The sequence below is a fragment of the Salarias fasciatus genome, chromosome 8, assembly GCF_902148845.1.
Source record: "Salarias fasciatus chromosome 8, fSalaFa1.1, whole genome shotgun sequence".
Taxonomy (NCBI): domain Eukaryota; kingdom Metazoa; phylum Chordata; class Actinopteri; order Blenniiformes; family Blenniidae; genus Salarias; species Salarias fasciatus.
The window spans coordinates 20,516,344-20,537,505 of NC_043752.1; the positions used below are offsets into that span (position 1 = coordinate 20,516,344).

General features: G+C 52.1%; 1 protein-coding gene across 4 annotated transcripts in view; it reads left to right on the forward strand.

Moving 5' to 3' along the window:
• The first annotated feature begins 17,975 nt into the window (after positions 1 to 17,975).
• The window catches only part of exoc6 (exocyst complex component 6), a 24,017-nt gene continuing 20,830 nt past the window's right edge, over positions 17,976 to 21,162 (forward strand). For all 4 annotated transcript variants that reach the window (XM_030097965.1, XM_030097966.1, XM_030097967.1 and 1 more), the window contains exon 1: positions 17,976 to 18,126. In XM_030097965.1, coding sequence (XP_029953825.1) covers positions 18,029 to 18,126 — 98 coding nt within the window. In that variant the 5' untranslated portion in view covers positions 17,976 to 18,028. The remainder of the gene's footprint in view (positions 18,127 to 21,162) is intronic.

The following is a 21,162-nucleotide window of genomic DNA, read 5'->3' on the forward strand; positions in this document are numbered from 1 at the left end:
GGTTCAGGGTGTTTTAATTCAGAATTGGTTTATTCTGAATTATGAAATTCAGAATTATATTCATGAGCGTCATGTTTACATGGGAAAACGAAGGATTAAATCCTCTCTCACGCCGGCGTCGCAGAAGCGTTCTGATTGGACGGGGCGGACGTGACGTACTGACGTCTCCCGGAAGTAAACAGCGTTTTTCTCTTCTTTCTTTCTGGATTAACTTTGACGCTGCATCTTTGAAAATGTCCGCGTGGTGAAGCGTCGATCCGCTCGATTCTTTATATTCAATCCTCCAAAAACTCCTATTAAATAAATCGTCTCCATACGAGTCGAACCGCGAGACGCAGGCCGCCATCTTGGATTATTGCGTCATCACCACGGGGCATGCGCAGAACGACTGGAGAAAAGTCGCGCCTAATTAGCATATAATTCTGCTTCCAAAGGAGAATAAACCCGGTATATTTGGATTCAAACTCAATTCTGAATAAAGTTTTCAGGCGTTTACGTGGTCATTTTAGAGTAGAATGAGGTTGTATTTGGATTTATAGAGGAATAAAAAGTCCCAAGAACACGAAGGCCTGCTAGCTGTGCTGCTAGCTGGGCTCGCTGTGTCAGAAAAATGTCCATTTTTTTTTCTCCATAACTAAAAAGTCGTTGTAAAATGTGCCTGGAGTCCATTTCTTGTTCAGTTTGAAACTGAATTGTTATAGTTAGCAGAGCTCAGATGTCCCATGTTCTATAAACACATCTCAGCTCCTCCCTCTGCTGGGGTCAGGGGTCAGCTGCAGGTTCATCACCTGTCTTGGATCCAAGCTGGACCCTGCTATTGGCTTGTGTATCGTTGAGTGACAGTATGAACAGCCAGTCAGATTGTGATGTGTTACTGACCGACAGCTGAGGCTTCTCCTGCTGCTGGAGGCGGGTCTTCCAGATGAGCTTCACTGATTGGCCCCTGGCCAGCAGGCGATGACACTTCAGTTTTCCTGAAACATGATGGGCTGAGAGAACAGTCCTGTTTGCAGAAAAGCCTGAGGTAATGCTCAGAGGAGGCCTAAAGATGGACGTGCTGGTCTGAGGCATTTCAGCAGGATGTGAGAGAGCCATCGACCTGAGGATCAGCTCCTCCTCCAGCCAATCAGCTCCTGCTGCCTTTACACAGCTTCAAGTGATTGTTCTCCGTGTTCTTCATGGTTGTCAGAACCTTTTCTGGAGCAAACATCTATAAACGGCGTTCTCATGTGAATCAGTGTTCTCAGCGGAGCCTCATTCTGACGTTCTGTCCACAGGTCACAGGTCATTTCCAGATTATTTGAGGTGGTCTATAAATCCTTTGGGAGACGTTCTCCTCTCAGTCAGATGAAATAATCCAGTCATGCTTGTGTCTTTTAGAGGAACCGGTACCGGTTCAGATCTTTATTCAGACCAAGGATGAAACTAAACAAATCTCCTCTCTCAGTTCCCTCCGCTCTGCTTCAGATTACACCTCTAATCCCAGTGTTTCTGTTATCACAAAGTTCAAAACAACTGAAAGCTTTAACCCGGTCAGCTGTTTTCTCTCCTGAATCCTGAGAGTAAAACACTGAACTTGGTCCTGGTCCGGTCCAGCAGAGAGTCCTGGGCTCTGGTCTGTGGTGAGTTCTCCTGAAGGATCAGCAAACACTGCAGGCCGGGGGATCGTTGTCCCATCACCACAATCAACTTATCGCTTATCATCTCCGCTCTCCTGCACACAGGCTGATGGGACGTTCTGGTGGAGGAGAGGGAGTTAATGATTGGTCGAGACGTCGATCCCATCAACACTCAGCCGGACAGAGGCTTTACTGTAGAGCTCAGCCGGAGGGCGGCGCTCCTCCAGAGACCGCAGGTCATTGCTCTCATTACCTGAGTCACATCGCCGAGGTTCAACGGCCTCACACACACACACACACACACACACACACACACACACACACACACCACTATCTGAACGCCAACAGGACACTCATTGATCCCAGACCTGCATTCTGGAATGGTTCACAAATTGTTCAGGGTAAAGTCAACACGTAGGAGGATAACACACACACACACACACACACACACACACACACACACACACACACACACACGCACAGTCTTGTATTTCTATCCTTGTGGGGACCGTCCATTGACTCCCATTCATGTCTAGCCCCTAACCCTGACCCTTACCCTAACCCTAACCCACACCACAACAAAGCCTAACCCTAAAGAAATGTTTTTGCACTTTTACTTTTTTCAGTAACAACAACATGGTCAAGAAAACACTGTTTCTCCTACTTAGGACCGGAAAAAGGTCCCCACAAGGCACGTCGTTCCACGTTTTGCTATCCTTGTGGGGACATTTGGCCCCAACAAGGATAGAAATACAAGAACGCTCACACGCGCGCACACACACACACACACACACACACACACACACACACACACACACACACACACACACACACACACACACTCCTGGAGGGTGAGCGATTCCAAAGTACCTGTCTCATTCGGTCAATTCACACACACACACACACACTCACAATGATGAAATAGCTCGGTATCAGGCAGTGACCCTCTCTGCCTCCTCAGAGGGTGTAGCCTGCTGAGGTGCAGCAGCCTGTTCTTCACGTCTGGCCTCATTCTGATGCTACATCCTGTTCTCTCTTCAGGTGTTTAACAGGCGGAGACGTCAGTGTTTAACCGCCGTAGCCACAGCCTTTTAAACATATTCCACCTTACTTCCTGTTGTAATCGCTGAAATTGATTTTCAATAGCTGAAGTTTAGACAGGCCATCCGACACACACTGTTCAGATTGAAGTGATGGAACCTGTGGTGTGTTTTCCTGTTCTCAGCGCCTTCATTTCACTCTCAGTAAATCTGTCAGGTTGTGGGAGCCGGGAGCTGTTCAGCCTCTCATCATGTAAAGGGCGTTGCGGTGACTCCATGAGGACCAGCTCACCCTCCCGGAGCGGTGTGTGTTCACTCAGCCTGGCGGTCGTCGGTGAAGTGGCTACAGTCCTGAGGATCGATCCCAGATTCAATCAAACAGCGTGAAACAACTGAAGCAGAACAGACCAGTCCTGCTTACTGTGAGAGACGGGCGGACAGTTCAGCCTCAGCTCAGTGTGTGTGTGTGTGTGTGTGTGTGTGTGTGTGTGTGTGTGTGTGTGTGTGTGTGTGGACAGGAGTTAATGTGTGGTTATATTTGAACGACTGAGGAATGTGTTGACTGTTGACCTTGGCCAAATGGAGCCATTATCTCCCTCCCCTCCCCCCCCCCCCCCCCCCCCCCCCCCCTACTGAGCTGATAAATTAATGAGAGAAAACAATGCTAACATCAATACTGAGGTCGCCAGCCCCCCCCCCCCCCCCCCCCCCCCCCCCCACACACACACACAAGATACACACTTTGTACTGCTCTCACTCACATTACTTTTACACTCACAATCACATTAAATAGTATACAGTCGCTAAAACGTACTGAGACTCTTACCAGGACCAGGACCAGGTATCTGGTCTGATACGACCTGAGAAAGACCCTGGTCCTGGTCCAGAGAGATTGACATGAGGCCATCTGTCAGCAGCAGGTGGACAAGAGACCAGCGACGTCCACGGCCTGGACATTCGCTATTACGAATGAGAATGACAAAAGAAAGGACCGTAGAACATGCTCTGCTGAAACATCGACATGCTGCAGACTGAAGAGTTTCAGCTTCATGTTCTCCAGCTCCGCTGTCGAAGCAGCTGCTCAGAGCTGTGGTCTTAAGGTGTAGCCATGGCGGAAACCCCTGAACCCGGTGGTGGAGACTGGAAGTAAGGGCTGCCGTCCAGCTGAAGGAGTCCCATCGAGTCCTGTTGGCTCGCAAGAGAACTGCAGCCCGTCTCCCAGAGTCCAGCAGAGGCTCCTGAGGTTATTTGGCCACAGCTTGTTGTGTTGCGTTTGTTTACAGAGCTTCTTGTCTTCCTTTCCTTTTCCAAACTGATTCATATTCCAGCAACATTTAGGCTGCAAGCTGCTTTTATCCCACCAGAAACCTTGTCTTTGAGCAGAAATGATGTGAGCAGGTGTCTTCCTAAAGTTAATGTACAAGAAGCACCACTGTGGACAAAAACACATTTATCAGCTTTTATTTCCATTTGGACAAAAAGTGACAGGTCCACTGATCCACAGGTCCACTGATCCACAGGTCCACTGATCCACAGGTCCACTGATCCACAGGTCCACAGGTCCACTGATCCACAGGTCCACTGATCCACAGGTCCACAGGTCCACTGATCCACAGGTCCACTGATCCACAGGTCCACTGATCCACAGGTCCACTGATCCACAGGTCCACCTCACTGTGCAGCAGTCAGACTCTTCCTATAGTCACGAGCCGCTCGGTTCATGTCTGCACTGCTACTTTTCACCCTTCATTCTCAGCAATGAGCTCCAGCTCTCTTGTTTTATATGTGTCCTCCATTCAGTCCTCTAAAGAGACACCTGTCTCCAGAGGACGCCACCGCTTGGCGTTTCGTTCCCTCATAAAGGGTTTACTGTATGATGCTGGAGCTCGGAGTCACTGGAAATGAAACTCGAGGAGAAGGGTTTCCGGCGTGGAACTGCTGGAACTCTCTGACTCCCCGGTCAGAGCTGTGGGTGAAGAGCTGCAGATCACAGGTTCCAGAGGCTCTTTTCTGAAGATCTGCTGAGTATCTGAACGTGGGGAGGCAGTGAAATGCTCCCATTTGCTCCTTTTTTCTTCCAGCTTTTAACCTTTATTATGGCTGTCAAAAGATTGATCACAGGAATACTATATTTACTCATGATTGACCACGTTTTGAATTACAAGGTGCCATGCAGACCAGCTTAGTGCAATATCTACATATCTACATCAAATACAGTTTTCAAATGGAAAAAAAGCCCTAAACCTAATTCTATGATTAATCACAATAAAAATAATGTTTTGACAGCCTACATTGCTTAATCTTGATTTATGCCATCAACTCTGAGAGGCCTAACTTTTATCAAGAATGTACTTCATTTAAAATGCAATACAGGGACTCATTCACCTGCACACCTCCACACACCGTTTAGTCAGACCTACAGTAGAAAACCACGCAGCTGATGAAACAACAGTGACGTTGTATGAGCGCATTAACAGAGATCCTCTCACTTCCTGAATGAAGACGTAAAGAGGAACGGTGTGAGAAATGAGGAGCGGTCCCGGACAGACGCTCTCCATCACTCTGTGTCTTCATGGCGGCGTGAGGCCACTTAGCCGAGTCGCAGAGGAGCTGGAGGTAAATTGGCCGTGTGCTGATCGGCGCTGAAAGGGAGCAAACAGAGTCCGGTGGCGGAGCCGGACGACACCCGGCCCCGCTCGGCCTCCGAGGGCCGTAATGATGACTAATGTCTGTGTGAGGGTGCAGCGGGGGCGGCGGCGGTGGGCCCTCCGCCATTAAGCCTGCATTAGAGCAAGGGGCGTTTGGCAGCAGGGAATACTTTGTGGTCATTTGGGCCTCAGATGAATTGTTCCTGGTGGTGTGTTGTAATTAATGACATTCACTGAGTCGTTTAATCTGCCGGTTCTTCTGTTTACTGCACTTAATCCAGTCTGCTTCGCTGACAGCAGGACACGGAGCCACGAGAGGCTCCAGGCTGGAACATCCCGCTTTAGCAGCCCCACCACGGAAACAGCAGCAGGAAGGGCTTTCCTGCAGTTTCCTCACAGGAGTCCGAAGCTCAAGCATTCGTTTTCTTTCCCAACAGAGCCCATGGCTTCTAAAATACTGATCTACCAAACGGTTGAAAAGTCACTTCGTACAGAGACCAGGAGACCAGGAACAGCAGATTACTTCACATAAAATGCTAATTCATCATGAAATCACCGGCGTAAAAAGCCAGGGGCATTAGAGACACTTTATTTCTGTCAGCATGCCACAAAACTCCGCTGCTTTTTATTTCAGCCAAATATCGCTTCAGACAAGCAGAAAATGCATTTCTAATTCCAACTTGACTGTATCTGTGTTCAGGTTCACATCTTGAAAATAAAACACAGTTGTCCAACAGAAAGTTTTTTTTTCCTTTGTGTGGAAACTCATGCATTACCCCGAACCACAGCACACATGTTGTTTTGCATTAGATCCACTTCAGCTCTGGTGATGTGACGCCAAGTGTTTCTGGGTTGCATTGAAACATGTAAAGCACTGGACCTGCTACGTTTAAACCAAGAAACTCTCTTTGGATAAAAGGTTGCACTGCCTTCGCTTTCCACAGCGACACGCCCAGAGTCCTGGCTGTTGTAGTAACCCCCCAGAGGAGCTTCAACCCCCCCAGAGGAGCTTCAACCCCCCCCAGAAGAGCTTCAACCCCCCCAGAAGAGTCTCAAACCCCCCAGAGGAGCTTCAACCCCCCCAGAGGAGCTTCAACCCCCCCAGAAGAGCTTCAACCCCCCCAGAAGAGCCTCAACCCCCCAAGAAGAGCCCTCAAACCCCCCAGAAGAGTCTCAACCCCCCCAGAGGAGCTTCAACCCCCCCAGAAGAGTCTCAAACCCCCCAGAGGAGCTTCAACCCCCCCAGAAGAGCCTCAACCCCCCCAGAAGAGTCTCAAACCCCCAGAGGAGCTTCAACCCCCCCAGAAGAGCCTCAAACCCCCCAGAAGAGCCTCAACCCCCCCAGAAGAGCCTCAAACCCCCCAGAAGAGCCTCAAACCCCCCAGAGGAGCTTCAACCCCCCCAGAAGAGCCTCAACCCCCCAGAAGAGCCTCAACCCCCCCAGAAGAGCCTCAAACCCCCCAGAGGAGCTTCAACCCCCACTCTGAGTAGCTTAAAAGTGAAAATTTTATTTACATCAGCTTAAACTGCTACTAGATTGCCATCAGTTTGGTTGAACATCTTATATAAAACAAATACACATACATGTTACACACACGGATGGATGGATGGACGGACGACCCCTTGATTTTTAAAAAGAAATGCTTGATACACCTGAGGATTTGACAGTTTTGTCCTGTGGGACAGTGGTTTGTCCTGTGGGACAGTGGTTTGTCCGGTGGGACAGTGGTTTGTCCGGTGGGACAGTGGTTTGTCCTGTGGGACAGTGGTTTGTCCGGCGGAGCAGTGGTTTGTCCTGTGGGACAGTGGTTCGTCGGGTGGAGCAGTGGTCATGACAGTAACTAGTTCATTGCTTCATAATCAGAGCTTTTTCTATCAAAACTGTCCATTCATGTAAAAATACCTTCAGTTGGTTCTTCTTTCTCAGACACTGTTCCTGAGACTTTCAACAATAAGAGGAGTTGTTGTTTTAAAAGTCTCATCATGTCTTTATGTCACGATGGCAGACCTCAGTGGTGATCTGTCCAAACTGGATTCAGCAGGACTCAGTCTGGTAGGAAGACTTCCCAGATCACCTCAGTACACAGACAGAAACCCGTCTGAGGAGAAACCTGTCCAGGACTCAGTGCTGGGTTCAGGGGTGGTGCTGGGCTCCAGGTGGAGCTGGGGTCGGGGGTGGTGCTGGGTTCAGGGGTGGTGCGGGGGTGTGGATTCGGGTGGTGCTGGGCTCCAGGTGGAGCGGGGGTCGGGGGTGGTGCTGGGTTCAGGGGTGGTGCGTGGGTCGGGGGTGTGGATTCAGGTGGAGCTGGGTTCAGGGGTGGTGCGGGGGTCGGGGGTGTGGATTCGGGTGGAGCTGGGTTCAGGGGTGGTGCGGGGGTCGGGGGTGTGGATTCGGGTGGAGCTGGGCTCACAGCCGGCTCTCTGCTTCATTCCTGCAGCAGCTAAGGAGGAACCAGTCCCTGAGCCATGGAGGCACTCAGCTGTGCTATTTGCTCTTCAATTAGGCCTCGTCCCGCTGGAGGACGCAGCTTTTAAAAGTATTCACCGGCTCGTTAGCGGACCGCAGGATCTTCTGCCTCACCAGCAGTCCGTCTGAGCGATTAGCTGCTCAAACAAGCCGCCCTCCGCCGAGCGCTCCGCCATAATAAATAGCTGTGGCCACATGGTGCAGACAGCCCACTGAACCACGGCGCCATTAGTGCACCGGGACGGAGGGAACCTGACGGAGGAGGCAGCAGGATCAGCGGAAACACCGCGTGATGTGTTTATGGCCCGGAGCACACAGCTCCGTCAGGGTGGAGGGTTCTACTGCCGCCGCTGAACCTTCCAGCTGCGTCCTCCAGGGGTTCACACTCCTGCTCCGATCTGTGGCTCTTTCAGAGTGTGCACACACACACAAACACACACACACACACACACACACACACGGAGAAACACAAAAACGTGCACACGTATGCAGAGAGGTGTATGTGACAGTAACACACTGTCAGACACGCACAGCGCTGGGCTCCCGGCCTCTGTTGACTCAGCCAGAGAAAATCGATGGTGGAATCAGAGAAAAAGCACAAATAAGTCATAAAGGAGGCAGCGGCAGGTCGATGGCAGCTCCCTACACACCATTAGCTGTGTTTGTCCGTCCGCCGGCTGATAAGAGCCGTTATCCAACACTGTACACTCAGACCGCACAACGATACATACCTGCACACACACACACACACACACACACACACACACACTGGGCCTCTATCTGCAGCCTCTGGCGGGATGTGGAGACGGGTTTGAGCTTGGAGGGTTTCTAGAGGCAGTGTGTGACGGTGTGTCCCTGCTGGACAGCAGGTCAGCAGAGAGACGGTTTTTAATCTCCACTCAGGAAAGAAGTGATTTAAGATGCAAATGTGTGTGTTTCTATTCCTGTTTTCACAAAATCAATGGAGTGAAAACAAAACACAGATCTGACAGAAGAAGACTGTTATAAGGGTGACTGTCAACTCTAGAAGTGCCAAGTCCAGGAGGACCAGGACCGGGACCAGGACCGGGACCAGGACCGGGACCAGGACCAGGACCAGGTGTTGAGTTCTCAGTGACTCTGAGCGCCGTTATCTCCTACAACACGATGAAAGCTTCCTGTTTAATGTGGGACAGCCGTGGTGTAAATGGCCCCTCAGAAAGCCCAGCAGGACCGGACCAGGACCAGGACCGCTCAGGTCCCGTGTCTCCGTCCTGACCGGGAGGGACAGCAGAGGAAGACGGAGCCTCCGAGCCAAGGCTCGGCTGCAGCAGCAGTCATTATATGAGGGGAAACGAGGGCAGGAGGGTCAATACAGCCAGAAACAGAACATACAGCCTGATAAAGGCACAGCACACACACACACACACACACACACACACACACACACACACAGGACTATCACTGCTGGCCTCTGCCTATTAAAGTGGGCTTTCAGGAAACTATTGCCGTGCTGATGTTTCCAGCCGGAGCGTGACGGCCAGAACAATGCGGCCTTAATTTGTTTGGTTTCCGTCTAATGACTGTAAAAACAGCGATGGCCACACAGACAGGAAAGGACATTAATAGATGAAGGAATGCTGCAGAGGGGCTGCTGGGAGATGTCCAACATGAAAGAGGATGTGGGACAAAGAGGTCCGAGGACAGCAGGCTGGCGGCAGATAGCAGCAGGGCGAGCGCTCAGGAAACCCTCAGCAGCAACAGTCAGCCGCCGCCGCTCACACCTCGCCGCAGCGCCGCTGGACGAGCTGATCAAGACACTGATGAGGCTGCGGGGGGGGGGGGGGCAGTTAATACGAGAGGAGAACCACCACCTCCAGGAACCCTGCACACCAGAAAACACCGCCGTTCACACTGACACACTGAGAAAACCAGGTCCGTCTCCACGGCAACGACAACACTGAAAACATTGTAGTTCTCACCATGGTCCACTAGTTGGCGCTGTTGTTTGTTTTAGTGTTGAAACCACATTAGACCAGCTATCTGTCTGTCTATCTGTCTATCTGTAGAGTTTAGATCTGCTTTGGACACGGTGATGACCTTATTCTCTCACATCTAAAGAGTGAGACGCTCAGGTCACTTTTCCGCTGTCAGCAGGCTAATGCGAGGCGTTTTCCGACGATGTGACAAACAAGCAGTGAGCCGGCCTCCGAGCCCGCCGCGTTCCTCTGATCCGTGGAAAGTGTTATCTGAGACGGCGAGGGCAACAGGACGTGCCGCTTTATCACTTCCTCACAGTCCCGCTTTGTTTTCAGCTCCGTAAGAGAAGAAAAGCACGAGGAGTTGGAGGGAAACGAGCCGCCAAGAGCTGGAAATGACGGCTCAGAAGTGACTTCACGAATCAAAGCCCACGGTTCTGGAAAACGTTCTGGAAGACTGGACCAGCAGAGGTTCTGCAGTGACGGGTGTGACGACCCTCCATCAGAGGCTGGCTCCTCACAAACATCAGGTACTGGTCGGGGAGGTCCAGAGACCTGCTCACGCCTCGGGCTCGTTCTTCATCATTAAACCTGGAGCCAGGATGAGGCGGCGCATCGGAGCCAGCCTCCAGTGCTGGTCTCAGTCAGGAACCTTCCTCTGAACTCTGCAGAACGGCTGCTGGACCCAGGGCTGGTTCTTCAGAAGGGACACATCCCGCGCAGAGGAGACGAGCCGGCGCCGCCAAACCGCCGGGCTTTTAAAAACCAAGTCCACCTGCTCCGAAGAAGCTTCTTGCCGCGCGACCCTTTAGACCGGGAGGTCGGCTCACCGTTCTTCCACAGCGCTTTCACTGAAGAACAGGAAGACCTGGTCATCCTCTCTGTCATCGCTGCTCTCGCTGGGTTCAGTGAGGTTAACAGAAATCATGCTGGGTTCGTGGAGTCCAGACCGTTTCATGTCAGTCCTGATGGGTCTGGATCCAGGTTTCTGGTCTCTGGTGTCTCACCAACAGGAGACGTGGAACCTCAACATTCCTCCACTGAAGGGAAAAGCAGCATGTTCAGTTAAATACGAGATAAGAATCATTTAAAACACCAGTAAAGGGAGCAAACATCCTTCAGGAAGTGGCCATGTCTCATGAATCCTGTGTGACCTTGCAGTTTTGTCCAATCATGGCAACTTGACAGAAGTCTCCGGTCACACAGAACCCAGGGAGACGGTTTGAGTAGCATCAGTCACAGTTCAGTGGAGTGACCGGTCTCTGGTTCGTCCAGTCTCTGTCCTCAGTCTTCCAGCTCTACAGACTGATGGTTTTCAGTATTTGAAGTTCCTGGTGTCAGAAGACAGCCGGACTCCCTGGCTGGACACATCTCTGATCTCCAGTTCAGCCCAGCTGATTCAGTACTGTCGTCCTCCTCGCCGGCGGTGCCCCTGGCTGCCCGGCCATACAGCTACTGGAGGGCTTCCTCCGGCATCTCTGCTGAGTGGAGCTCCTTCTCCATGGTCTGCTGCAGCTGGAGCTCTGATGGCACCCGGAGGATTTGCCTATCAGCAGAGGCACATGTTCCTCTGTTTGAAAACAACCAGCTATCTGAGAGCACATGTGTCTGCGGGGAATTAGAGAGCTCTGCTCCGCCGTGCGTCTGCACCGCTCCGTCTGACTTTCACTTCCCCATTCCTCAGAAACCCATTTCACAACACACGCCGCCATCACAGTCAGCAGGGGACCTCAGGAGCGCAGATTTCTGGACTGCAGCAGGAAATCAGACCAGAAAAACACCTTCATGCTCAGGGAGAACATGCATCTCTGTACCTGAACGCCACTGCTGGACTCCAACCTGGAGTGTTCACTCTGAGGCCAGACAGCCGGCCTCTTTCCACCATGAAGCCATGTCACTAGACACTGTTTCCTCTTCATAGCTCATATTTCAAACCCATGATCGTCCTGCTGGGAGGCGAGGGTGCTAACCACTTCACCACGGTGTGATGCAGCGCTGCAGCCGAGACGCCGTCTGGAACGGCCTCTGATGTGACGCATGCCCAGGGTCCTGCAACCTGTAGACCACAAGAGCCTTTTCTGTGACTTTCCACCAAGTCCAGCTGTTCTGGAGCCATAAAGAACAGTGAACCTTTAAAGGAGGCGAACGCAGCTCAGGAAGCCTCAGTTATAGTTTTGATTCACAAACAACATTTTCTGAAGTTAGGGTTCAGAGTTGTGAACATTTTATTAAATTGAGCCTATATTTGTACCTGATTTTAACAGTTTTGTTCCTATTTTCAAGCATTTTTGTTGACAAATTTGAAATTGTATTTGTTTCAACCATTTTACCTCTTTTAAAGCAGTTTTATGTTTTTTCCAACCATATTTATGTTCTTCTTTTACAAATTCCAGACATTTCAGGGTTTTTTTATTTTTTTATATTCTATCACTTTTTTTCCCCATTTCAAGTGGTTTTAGCTATTTTTCCCGACTTTACTTGCACCTTTCTTTGAATCCCTTGTGAGCGGAGAGCGAGGAATCGTTCTGTGGTGTGCAGCTATAGTAAAAATGAGTTCTGTTCATTCACGTTTCATACTGTGAAAGCTTCATGGAGCCGCTACAGAGGGACTGAAGAGCCACATGTGGCTCCAGAGCCGCAGGTTGAACACCCCTGGACACGAGGAACTGGTGTGGCCCAGGCCCAGGCCCACCTGCAGAATCGATGGTGACACACAGGCAGCTGTTTCACTGTAAACATTACGTTGACGATGTAGAGGACGTACAGTGTGGTGTTTGGAAACTCAGGAGCAGGACCAGGACCAGAGTTCCTGCTGACTACATGGAGATGGAGCATTTTCTAAAAGTTCCACTTTGGGCACCATGGAGAAGAGAAGTTGTTTCCGATGACTCTGAGCACCGGAAATGGAAGTGCTGCTCAAGTTTTTAGTTTTCACTGGAAAAGGTTCCCTGGTCCTGAAGAGGGCCAGGGTCCGTCTCTGAACTGAGAGGAGCTCCACACTGGAGTCTGTCAGCCCCTCTGGCTGAAGAAGAGGAAGAACATTATCTTTGTTTGACTTCCTCTTCACAGTGTTTGATGAATCTGCCCGGCCACATGAGCTGACCTCTCCTTCAGAGCAGTCGGAGGTGGAGACAGGCCCAGCCGCCCGGGTTCAGCCTGCTCCTCCGCAGGCCTTTAGAAAAACCTGCTGATCCAAACTTCAACTGATTATCACTGAAAATGAGTCCAGTCCAATCCGTTAAATCAGGTGAATGTCCTCTAAACCCGCCGGACAGCTCGGCTCTGAGGCCAGTCTGACACCAAGCAGCTAGCTAGCTCTCAGGTTAGCATCACTCACAGCACAGATCACATCTCTAATCAGCTTTCTTTGAAAGTTTGACCATTTTCTTGGTGTCTTGGCCGGATTGGAGCCTGCTGTTGTCCAGTTTTGGCCTGCGGGCCTGATGTTTGACATCCCCGGCTCAGCAGTACACCGTTCGTGGCGTGTTGGAATCAGAAGCCTGCTGACTGTCTTTGTGAGGCGAGTCCGTCCAGGCGGACGTCCTCGGCGTGTTCTCTGGACCGGAGCCGCCGGAGCCAGACCGCTCTGGACCTCTTCACCGTCCACGCTCCACTGAGCACACACCGCCAGGACACACACCTCCAGAACACACCTCACACACTCTCCCTGCTGACCGCCGGCTCCTGGACCTCCACAGTCCAGCTGAGACAGTCCGGTCCAGACTGCTGGTGGCTCCTCACAACACAACAGCCAACCAGGACGTCCACTTGAAGGAGACAGGAGAGGTTCACGTCTGCTGAGCACTGAGTGTGTGTGAGTGTGTGTGTGTGTGTGAGTGTGTGTGTGTGTGTGTGTGTGTGTGTGTACTCAAACAGCCATTAGAGCCTTGTGTATGGATGTGAAGAGCTCTTCAAAGAGGTCAGAACCAGAGTCCACCACGGTGACGTGTCTCCAGCTCTCAGAGGCTGTTGGCTCTCCTGTCCACCATGAGGCCCTGTTTCTCCTGCCCTGGACCCTGTCCTCTATTGTGCAGGTAGACTCCGTCCTCCAGGTGGACCCTGTCCACCCTCGTCCCCCCTGTACAGACCCTCCCCCCCCCCCCCAGAGTCCAGCAGCTCTGAACAGGACCACAGGTCTGTGCTGGGATCTGGTCTGACAGCTGGACTCTGCAGGCGCCTGGACTGAGTCTGTCCACCTGGCAGAGGGCTGACTGTGGCGCCCTCTGCAGGTCGCAGTGGCTCACAGCAGGGTTTCTGGCAGAGCTCCAGGCTCAAACCCACACGTTCAGAGATGAAAGAATGAATATCTTTAACCACACATAGAACCGTCTGGTGGGTTAGATCTGTGAACTGATCAGAGGAGACAGTAGAGCTCCCTGGTCCTCTTTAACTCAATAAAAACCTTCATCAGACGAGTTTCCTCCTCACCTCCAGCTGAGGGCGCCACCTAGTGTTCAGAGGTAAAATATGTGAGTTTGAAACGACTCGAGGGAAATTACTCAAGGTAACGTTGAGGTTTGTTTGTCTGAAAAGTGCTGTGAAAGTTCTGTCTGTGATCGAGGAAGTATTTCTGTTCTGTTCTGTTCAGACTGTGACCACGAGACGAAGTGAGGCAGTGTCTCATAAAGGTGTTTAAGAACAGCTTCATATGAAAATACAATGGCGTCTGAGTAAAACTGCAGCCTCCTGCTGCCTCTGCTCTCAGGATGGATGGATTCACCGCTGCCTCGTGTCGGATCATCGTTCCCCTCGTTCAGAGTCGATGTGATCAGGACGACGCTCTGGACCGCGGGGTTTGAACACAGCTGACCTGAAGCTCCCTGGAGGCTGCTTGCAGGCTGAAATGTGTGTTTGTCCTTGTGTGAAACATCTGCAGCTCTTCCTCTGCTGCAGGATGTCCTCCGGCCTCTTTGTTTGGAGTGTGGCTTACAATGGAGGTCAGCGCTCGCATGGAGCCGCCGCTCCGGACAGACACAGGAAGCCGGCAGGAAAGGATGGAAGGGAAGAGCGCCGAGAGAAGAATGGCGGCCGGCCGAACGCCGTGGTTCCACTCAGACCCAGCTCCACACGGCGGGCCGGGGACCGGCTGGAACCAGCCAGACGGCGCTCGCCCGCTGGCTGGTCCACTGCTTCAGCCGCTCAGGAAGCGCTCGGCGCTCCAGCTCCAGGAGCCGCTAACACAGCTGCAAACCCAACAACTAGGACTCAGAACTGCTGCAACTTCAACCTAACGGCAGCCGGCTGTCATGGTTTCAGCTCGGCCTCAGCTCGGCCTCAGCTCGGCCGCAGCGCCGCGTTTTACCACTTCTCTAAAGATTCACGCTTTCTTTGAAAGATTTACCATTTTCTTGGTGGTGTAGACCTGTTATGGCCCACGGGCCTGATGTTTGACACCATATACACATGCAAGGGACCAACAGACAGACAGACAGTGTTTTATGTGCATTTTCCACTCAGGCATCTGTCATCTTATAACTTTACATACATTCTTTCTCCATTGTGTTGCATTGAGCCATCTGTGAGTGTGTTCCTGCAACTCTGACACATTTCCTACGCTCTGTGTGTGTGTGTGTGTGTGTGTGTGTGTGTGTGTGTGTGTGTGTGTGTGTGTGACCCACTTCTTGTTTTCGGTGGAGCAATAAGGAAACTCATAGTCAGGGCTTTTGTGCAGATCTCATTGTTAACCACCACATCCACACTTCTAATGGGCCAATCCATTTCCAGGAGAATGGCAGGAAGTAGAAAGTGGTTGCGTAAGGCGGCCGCGGCCCGCTGGCCTGCTCCCACTGCCGTTTAACAAAACATGTTGACTTCACACAAGAGATTTAAAGGAGCATTACACTGCACCAGTACATGAGGAAGGCTTAGTTTCTCTCTTTCACACACACGCACACACACACACACACACACACACACACACACACACACACACACACACACCGCTAAGGGGAATCAAACCGGTGAACCATTGACAGGATCATATGCTGCCGTGAATCATTGATCCTGGAGGACAAACAGCTTCCAGGACTTCATTGACTGTATATAAAGATGGGCGGGGCTAACGTGGCGTCATCCATAGCATTCTGAAATCCCGTTTTGAAGCTTCCAGCAGGACGTCTCCATATTGAACACTGTAAACCAGACGAGAATGTCATTGGTTCTGCCTGTCACATGACCACATCCTCTAGTTTCCCCAGAATTACACCTTTACTGCTCTTCAGCGTTGGCTCCATCTCTCACCACCAGAGGCTGGCCTGACCACACCTCATCCCCACCCTCCACACCTACCCCGGCTATCCTCCATCCCTCCATCCATCCCTCCACCCCTCCATCCCTCCATCCATCCAAATCGGTGCAGCGTCTGCAGTGATGCAGTCGTATTGGTCCACCGTGGTGGAGACGATTTACTGGTCAATCTAAGTTCCCCCCCTCACCTCTGGTCATGAGCTCTGGACTGAAAGGACCAGATCCCGGATACAAGCGGCTGAAATGATTTTCCTCCGTAGGGGGGCTGGACTCCCTTAGAGACAGGGGGAGGAGCTCTGTCACCAGGGAGGAGCTGAGAGTAGAGCTGCTACTCCTCCACATCCAGAGGAGCAGCTGAGGAGGCTCAACACCTCTTTAGGATGGAACCTCCTGGACGCCTCCCTGGGAGGAGTTCTGGACATGTCCCACCTGGAGGGAGACCCTGGGGAAGACCCAGGACACCCCGGAGAGACCATGTCTCTGGGCTGGACTGGGAACACTTCGGGAAGAGCTGGAGGAAGAATCTGGGGACAGCAGGTCCAGGGACAGGAAGTCAGGGGACAGGAAGTCAGGGGACAGGAAGTCAGGGCATCCCTGCTTAGACTGCTGTCCCCGAGACCTGGTCCTGGATAAGCACTGGAAGATGGATGGATGGATGGATGGATGGATGGATGGATGGATGGATGGATGGATGGATGGATGGATGGATGGATGGATGGATTCTGCATTTTGCTTGCAGTGAAGAGACAACAAAACATCATAAAATAATAGGTCATTATTTCAATTAAAGATGAATTTCTTATATTTATTTATATCTGGCCAAATAGCTTCGGTCAGCACTGTTTTCAGGATTGTTTGCAGGTTTGATGGGACAGAGATAAAATGTGATGAGTCCTCCTGACCGGTGGTGGTGAGAGGATGAACACGCTCAGTCTGACCCTGCAGAGCGTCCTGCTGACTGCTGCATGGCGGTGGTGAGAGGATGAACACGCTCAGTCTGACCCTGCAGAGCGTCCTGCTGACTGCTCCATGGTGAGGAAACAGCCTGAAAGTGAACCGAGGTTTGTTGGCTTCAAAGTTCAGTGAATCACGAGGTCTCGTTTTCCTGTTGCACCCTGTTTTTCTGCTGAGCATAGCAGGTGTGTGCACACACACACACACACACACACACACACACACACACACACACACACACACACACACACACACACACGCACTGACAGTGCCTCCTCTTCTCGGACTGTGAGCAGAGACATGTCCTCTGAAAGGGTCCATGCTGCTGTCCCTCAGCCTCCGAGGCAGCGTGATGAAGAGAGGACAGAAGAGGACAGGAACATCTGTGTGGAGCTGGAATCGGTGGACTTGCCTCTGGGAACCACGTTGAGGTAAAACTCTGCAGCCGTGTGGGAAAACGAGCAGGCAGAAGGAAGGTGGCGCTCAGGAGGGATGATGGAGGCTCGTTTCACATGATATTCATCGGTAGTATCAGTCAGTCAGTGTCTGAGCTGGAGGAACATTCAATAATTACAAAAAAAAAAGAGGGAATAATCAAAAATCAGTTGTATCCAAAAAGTTATATATAGTACCAGCACACACACAATGGAAGCAGATTAGAGGGAGGCAGCGGAGGGTTAGTTTTCCCTCAGCATCAGAAATAACCTTATTGTGTGAACGGCTCCTGCCTCTGTTTCCACTGTGAACTGTCATCTCAGGGATTCAAACCGACAACCTGCTGAGCCCCGCTGTGGACCAGAGCCACATGTTTGACAACACAGTGTTAAGATGCTGATATGAATTCTGAGTTTTATTTGTGAAGGAATAACAACAAAATCTTCAAAATACAGAAAACACTAAATGAAACTATGCAATGTAAAAATGTGTAAGCTATCTGAAAGCAAGAATACATACATAATAATATACTATCATTATCATTATTATTATTATTATTATTATTATTATGGTGGTGGTCGCGCGCCCTCTGAAGCTGAGCTCGCGCACCGTGCACCAGCTCGTGCACCCGCTCGTGCACTGCGGCGAACACACAACAATCATGGCGGAGAATGAAACGCTGGAGTGTGTAACGGAGCACGAACGGATCCTGCAGGAGATCGAGAGCACGGACACGGCGTGCGTCGGCCCCACTCTGCGGTGAGCAAAGCGCTCTTCTCACGCGCCCGGTGTTTGTCTGCGGCCGCCGCTCCGACACGCGCACACCTTTTGTTCCACAGCTAGCTCTGGTTGCTAGCCGCCGGCAGGCTAACGTTAGCATCAGCAGCTACATGCAGTGTAATGAGGGATGGAGCTAGCCGCTAGCCGCTAGCTGTTAGCCGCTAGCCGCTAGCAGCAGGCTGGTGTCCGGCGGAGATTCGGGCGGGGAAAGACTCTCGGGTTACGGACTCGCGGAGTGAGGATGTTCCGCTACGGAGCTGCCGGGAATGTAAACACCGGTGTGGGTGTGGCTCTTCTCCGGGAAGATGCAGCGCTGACAGCTGCCTTGTTGTCATCCTGACATGATGCCCGTAAACCCAGAGGACCCGGATGAGTCCTGCTGTCCTCCGGGACCAGGTCCGGATGGGTCTTGCTGACCTATGGGAGATGTGTAGTGTTTGGTCCCAGGTCTGAATGAGTCCTGCAGGTCTCCAGTCTCAGGTCTGGATGGGTCCTCATAGCCTCTGATCTTATTGTGGATGGGTCCTGCTGGTCCCAGGTCCAGATGGGTCCTGCTGGTTCCAGGTCCAGATGGGTCTGATGCGGTCTCTGCCAGCTGCTGTGATCTGCTCCAGCTGGTGTTCAGGGCTTGTATGAGGTGAGGCCACTGTGGATGAGACCAGTCTGACTGACAGGATCAAGATCATCCAGACCTGCTCCCTCTCCAGACCTGCTCCCTCTCCAGACCTGCTCCCTCTCCGGACCTGCTCCCTCTCCGGACCTGCTCCCTCTCCAGACCTGCTCCCTCTCTGGACCTGCTCCCTCTCTAGACCTGCTCCCTCTCCGGACCTGCTCCCTCTCCGGACCTGCTCCCTCTCTGGACCTGCTCCCTCTCCGGACCTGCTCCCTCTCCAGACCTGCTCCCTCTCCAGACCTGCTCCCTCTCTGGACCTGCTCCCTCTCTGGACCTGCTCCCTCTCCAGACCTGCTCCCTCTCCAGACCTGCTCCCTCTCCAGACCTGCTCCCTCTCCAGACCTGCTCCCTCTCCGGACCTGCTCCCTCTCTAGACCTGCTCCCTCTCTGGACCTGCTCCCTCTCCAGACCTGCTCCCTCTCCAGACCTGCTCCCTCTCCAGACCTGCTCCCTCTCCAGACCGGTCTCCTCCTCTCTAAATGTGCCTGCAGGCCTCGTTTTTCAGCATACCTGGTGAACCGGTGAACCTGTACCCTGAAGCCTGTTTCAGTCCTGCTGAATCTGATCTGAGGCTGTCAGGAGCAGAACTCTAAAAACCAGATGGACTGGTCCCCTGGTCCCCTGGTCCCCTGGTCCCCTGGTCCCCTGGTCCTCTGGTCCCCTGGTCCTGTCCCGTCCTGGACTGGGGTTCTAGTCAGAGCTAAGATGAGTGAAATGATTAAAGCACTTCTGGAAACGCTGGACAGAGTCTCAGGTGTAGATCTGGAGCAAAGACATGAACCGAGTCCACAGAACGGTTCCTTCTCATCACGGACCACACTGACTGTTGATGTCTGTTTCCATGACAACGCTGCTCAGCGCCACTGAGAACAACTTTTTAAAACACTTGTAGTGTGGTGTAAACAGAGTCAGAGTCAGGAGTTTTATTCTGAACAGGCGTCAGCTGTGATTTTGGACATTTCAGGTCCGGTGGAAGCTGCAGTTGCTTCGCCCAGAGACAGTTTTCAGGAAGCCAGAGGAGGGCGGGTGGAGAACAGCTGCAGCTCACCGCGGAGCTGGAGAAGAGGAAGTGTTTGCAGTGAGAGCCGCAGCCTGTTACTTATTAACCTGCTCCAGGTGAGGCGCCATAAACCTGCCTCTGCCTCAGACTCTGTGGTTCCAGTCAGGCCAAGCGGTGGCGCTGTCCCTCAGGAAGGTCTCTGCTGCGTCACCACACACTCCCACCACACACCTGACTGTGGCCCTGCTGAGGAGCTGCTCAGGTGACCTCACGCCGTTCACCTTCACCCCCTCATGAGGAACTGAAGAGAACCGAACTCCAGATCTGGAGGAAGATCTAGGAGATGATTCCTGCTGCACTCTGACACACTCCAGGTCTCCTGCTGCACTCTGACACACTCCACACTCCAGGTCTCCTGCTGCACTCTGACACACTCCAGGTCTCCTGCTCACTCTGACACACTCCAGGTCTCCTGCTCACTCTGACACACTCCAGGTCTCCTGCTCACTCTGACACACTCCAGGTCTCCTGCTCACTCTGACACACTCCAGGTCTCCTGCTCACTCTGACACACCTGCCTTCAGTTTGCGTGCGATTTGCATTGCAGCTGGCCTTTTGTCAGAGGTTTAGTGATAGAGAGCACCACACTGCCCACAGCCCACAAGGATAGGAAAACCTGCACGACGTGCCTTGTGGGACCTTTTTCCGGTCCTAATGAGGAGAAACAGTGTTTTCTTGACCATGTTGTTGTTACTGAAAAAGTAAAAGGTCAAAAACATTTCTTTAGGGTTAGGCTGTGTTGTGGTTAGAGTTAGGGTTAGGGTCAGGGTTAGGGGCTAGTAAATGCATTATGTCAATGAGTGTCCTCACAAGGATAGAAATACAAACCTGTGTGTGTGTGTGTGTGTGTGTGTGTGGTGTGTGTGTGTGTGTGTGTGTGTGTGTGTGTGTGTGTGTGTGTGTGTGTGTGTGTGTGTGTGTGTGTGTGTGTGTGTGTGTGTGTGTGTGTGTGTGTGTGTGTTATATTTAATGAGAGGTTTCATCTGTCAGTGATATTTAAGGCTCTGGGACGGCGGTCACAGACCAGGACCTGGCAGGGTCACGTCGACCCGACATGCGCCCTCTTCCTCTGGTAACCCCTGGTCCTCCTCGGCTCCTGGGGGTCCAGATATCCCCGCTCAGCTCCAGAGCTCCGCTGAGTCCCTGTCTGGCCCGCTGACGGCTGCTCGGTGGAGAACCGCGGTATTAACAGGGCTGGCCTCGTTCTGAGCGTAGTTCCACTGGAGGGCCACTAGATGGAGCTGTACCCTCTGAGGTGAAGTGCAGTGGAGCCACTGGGTGG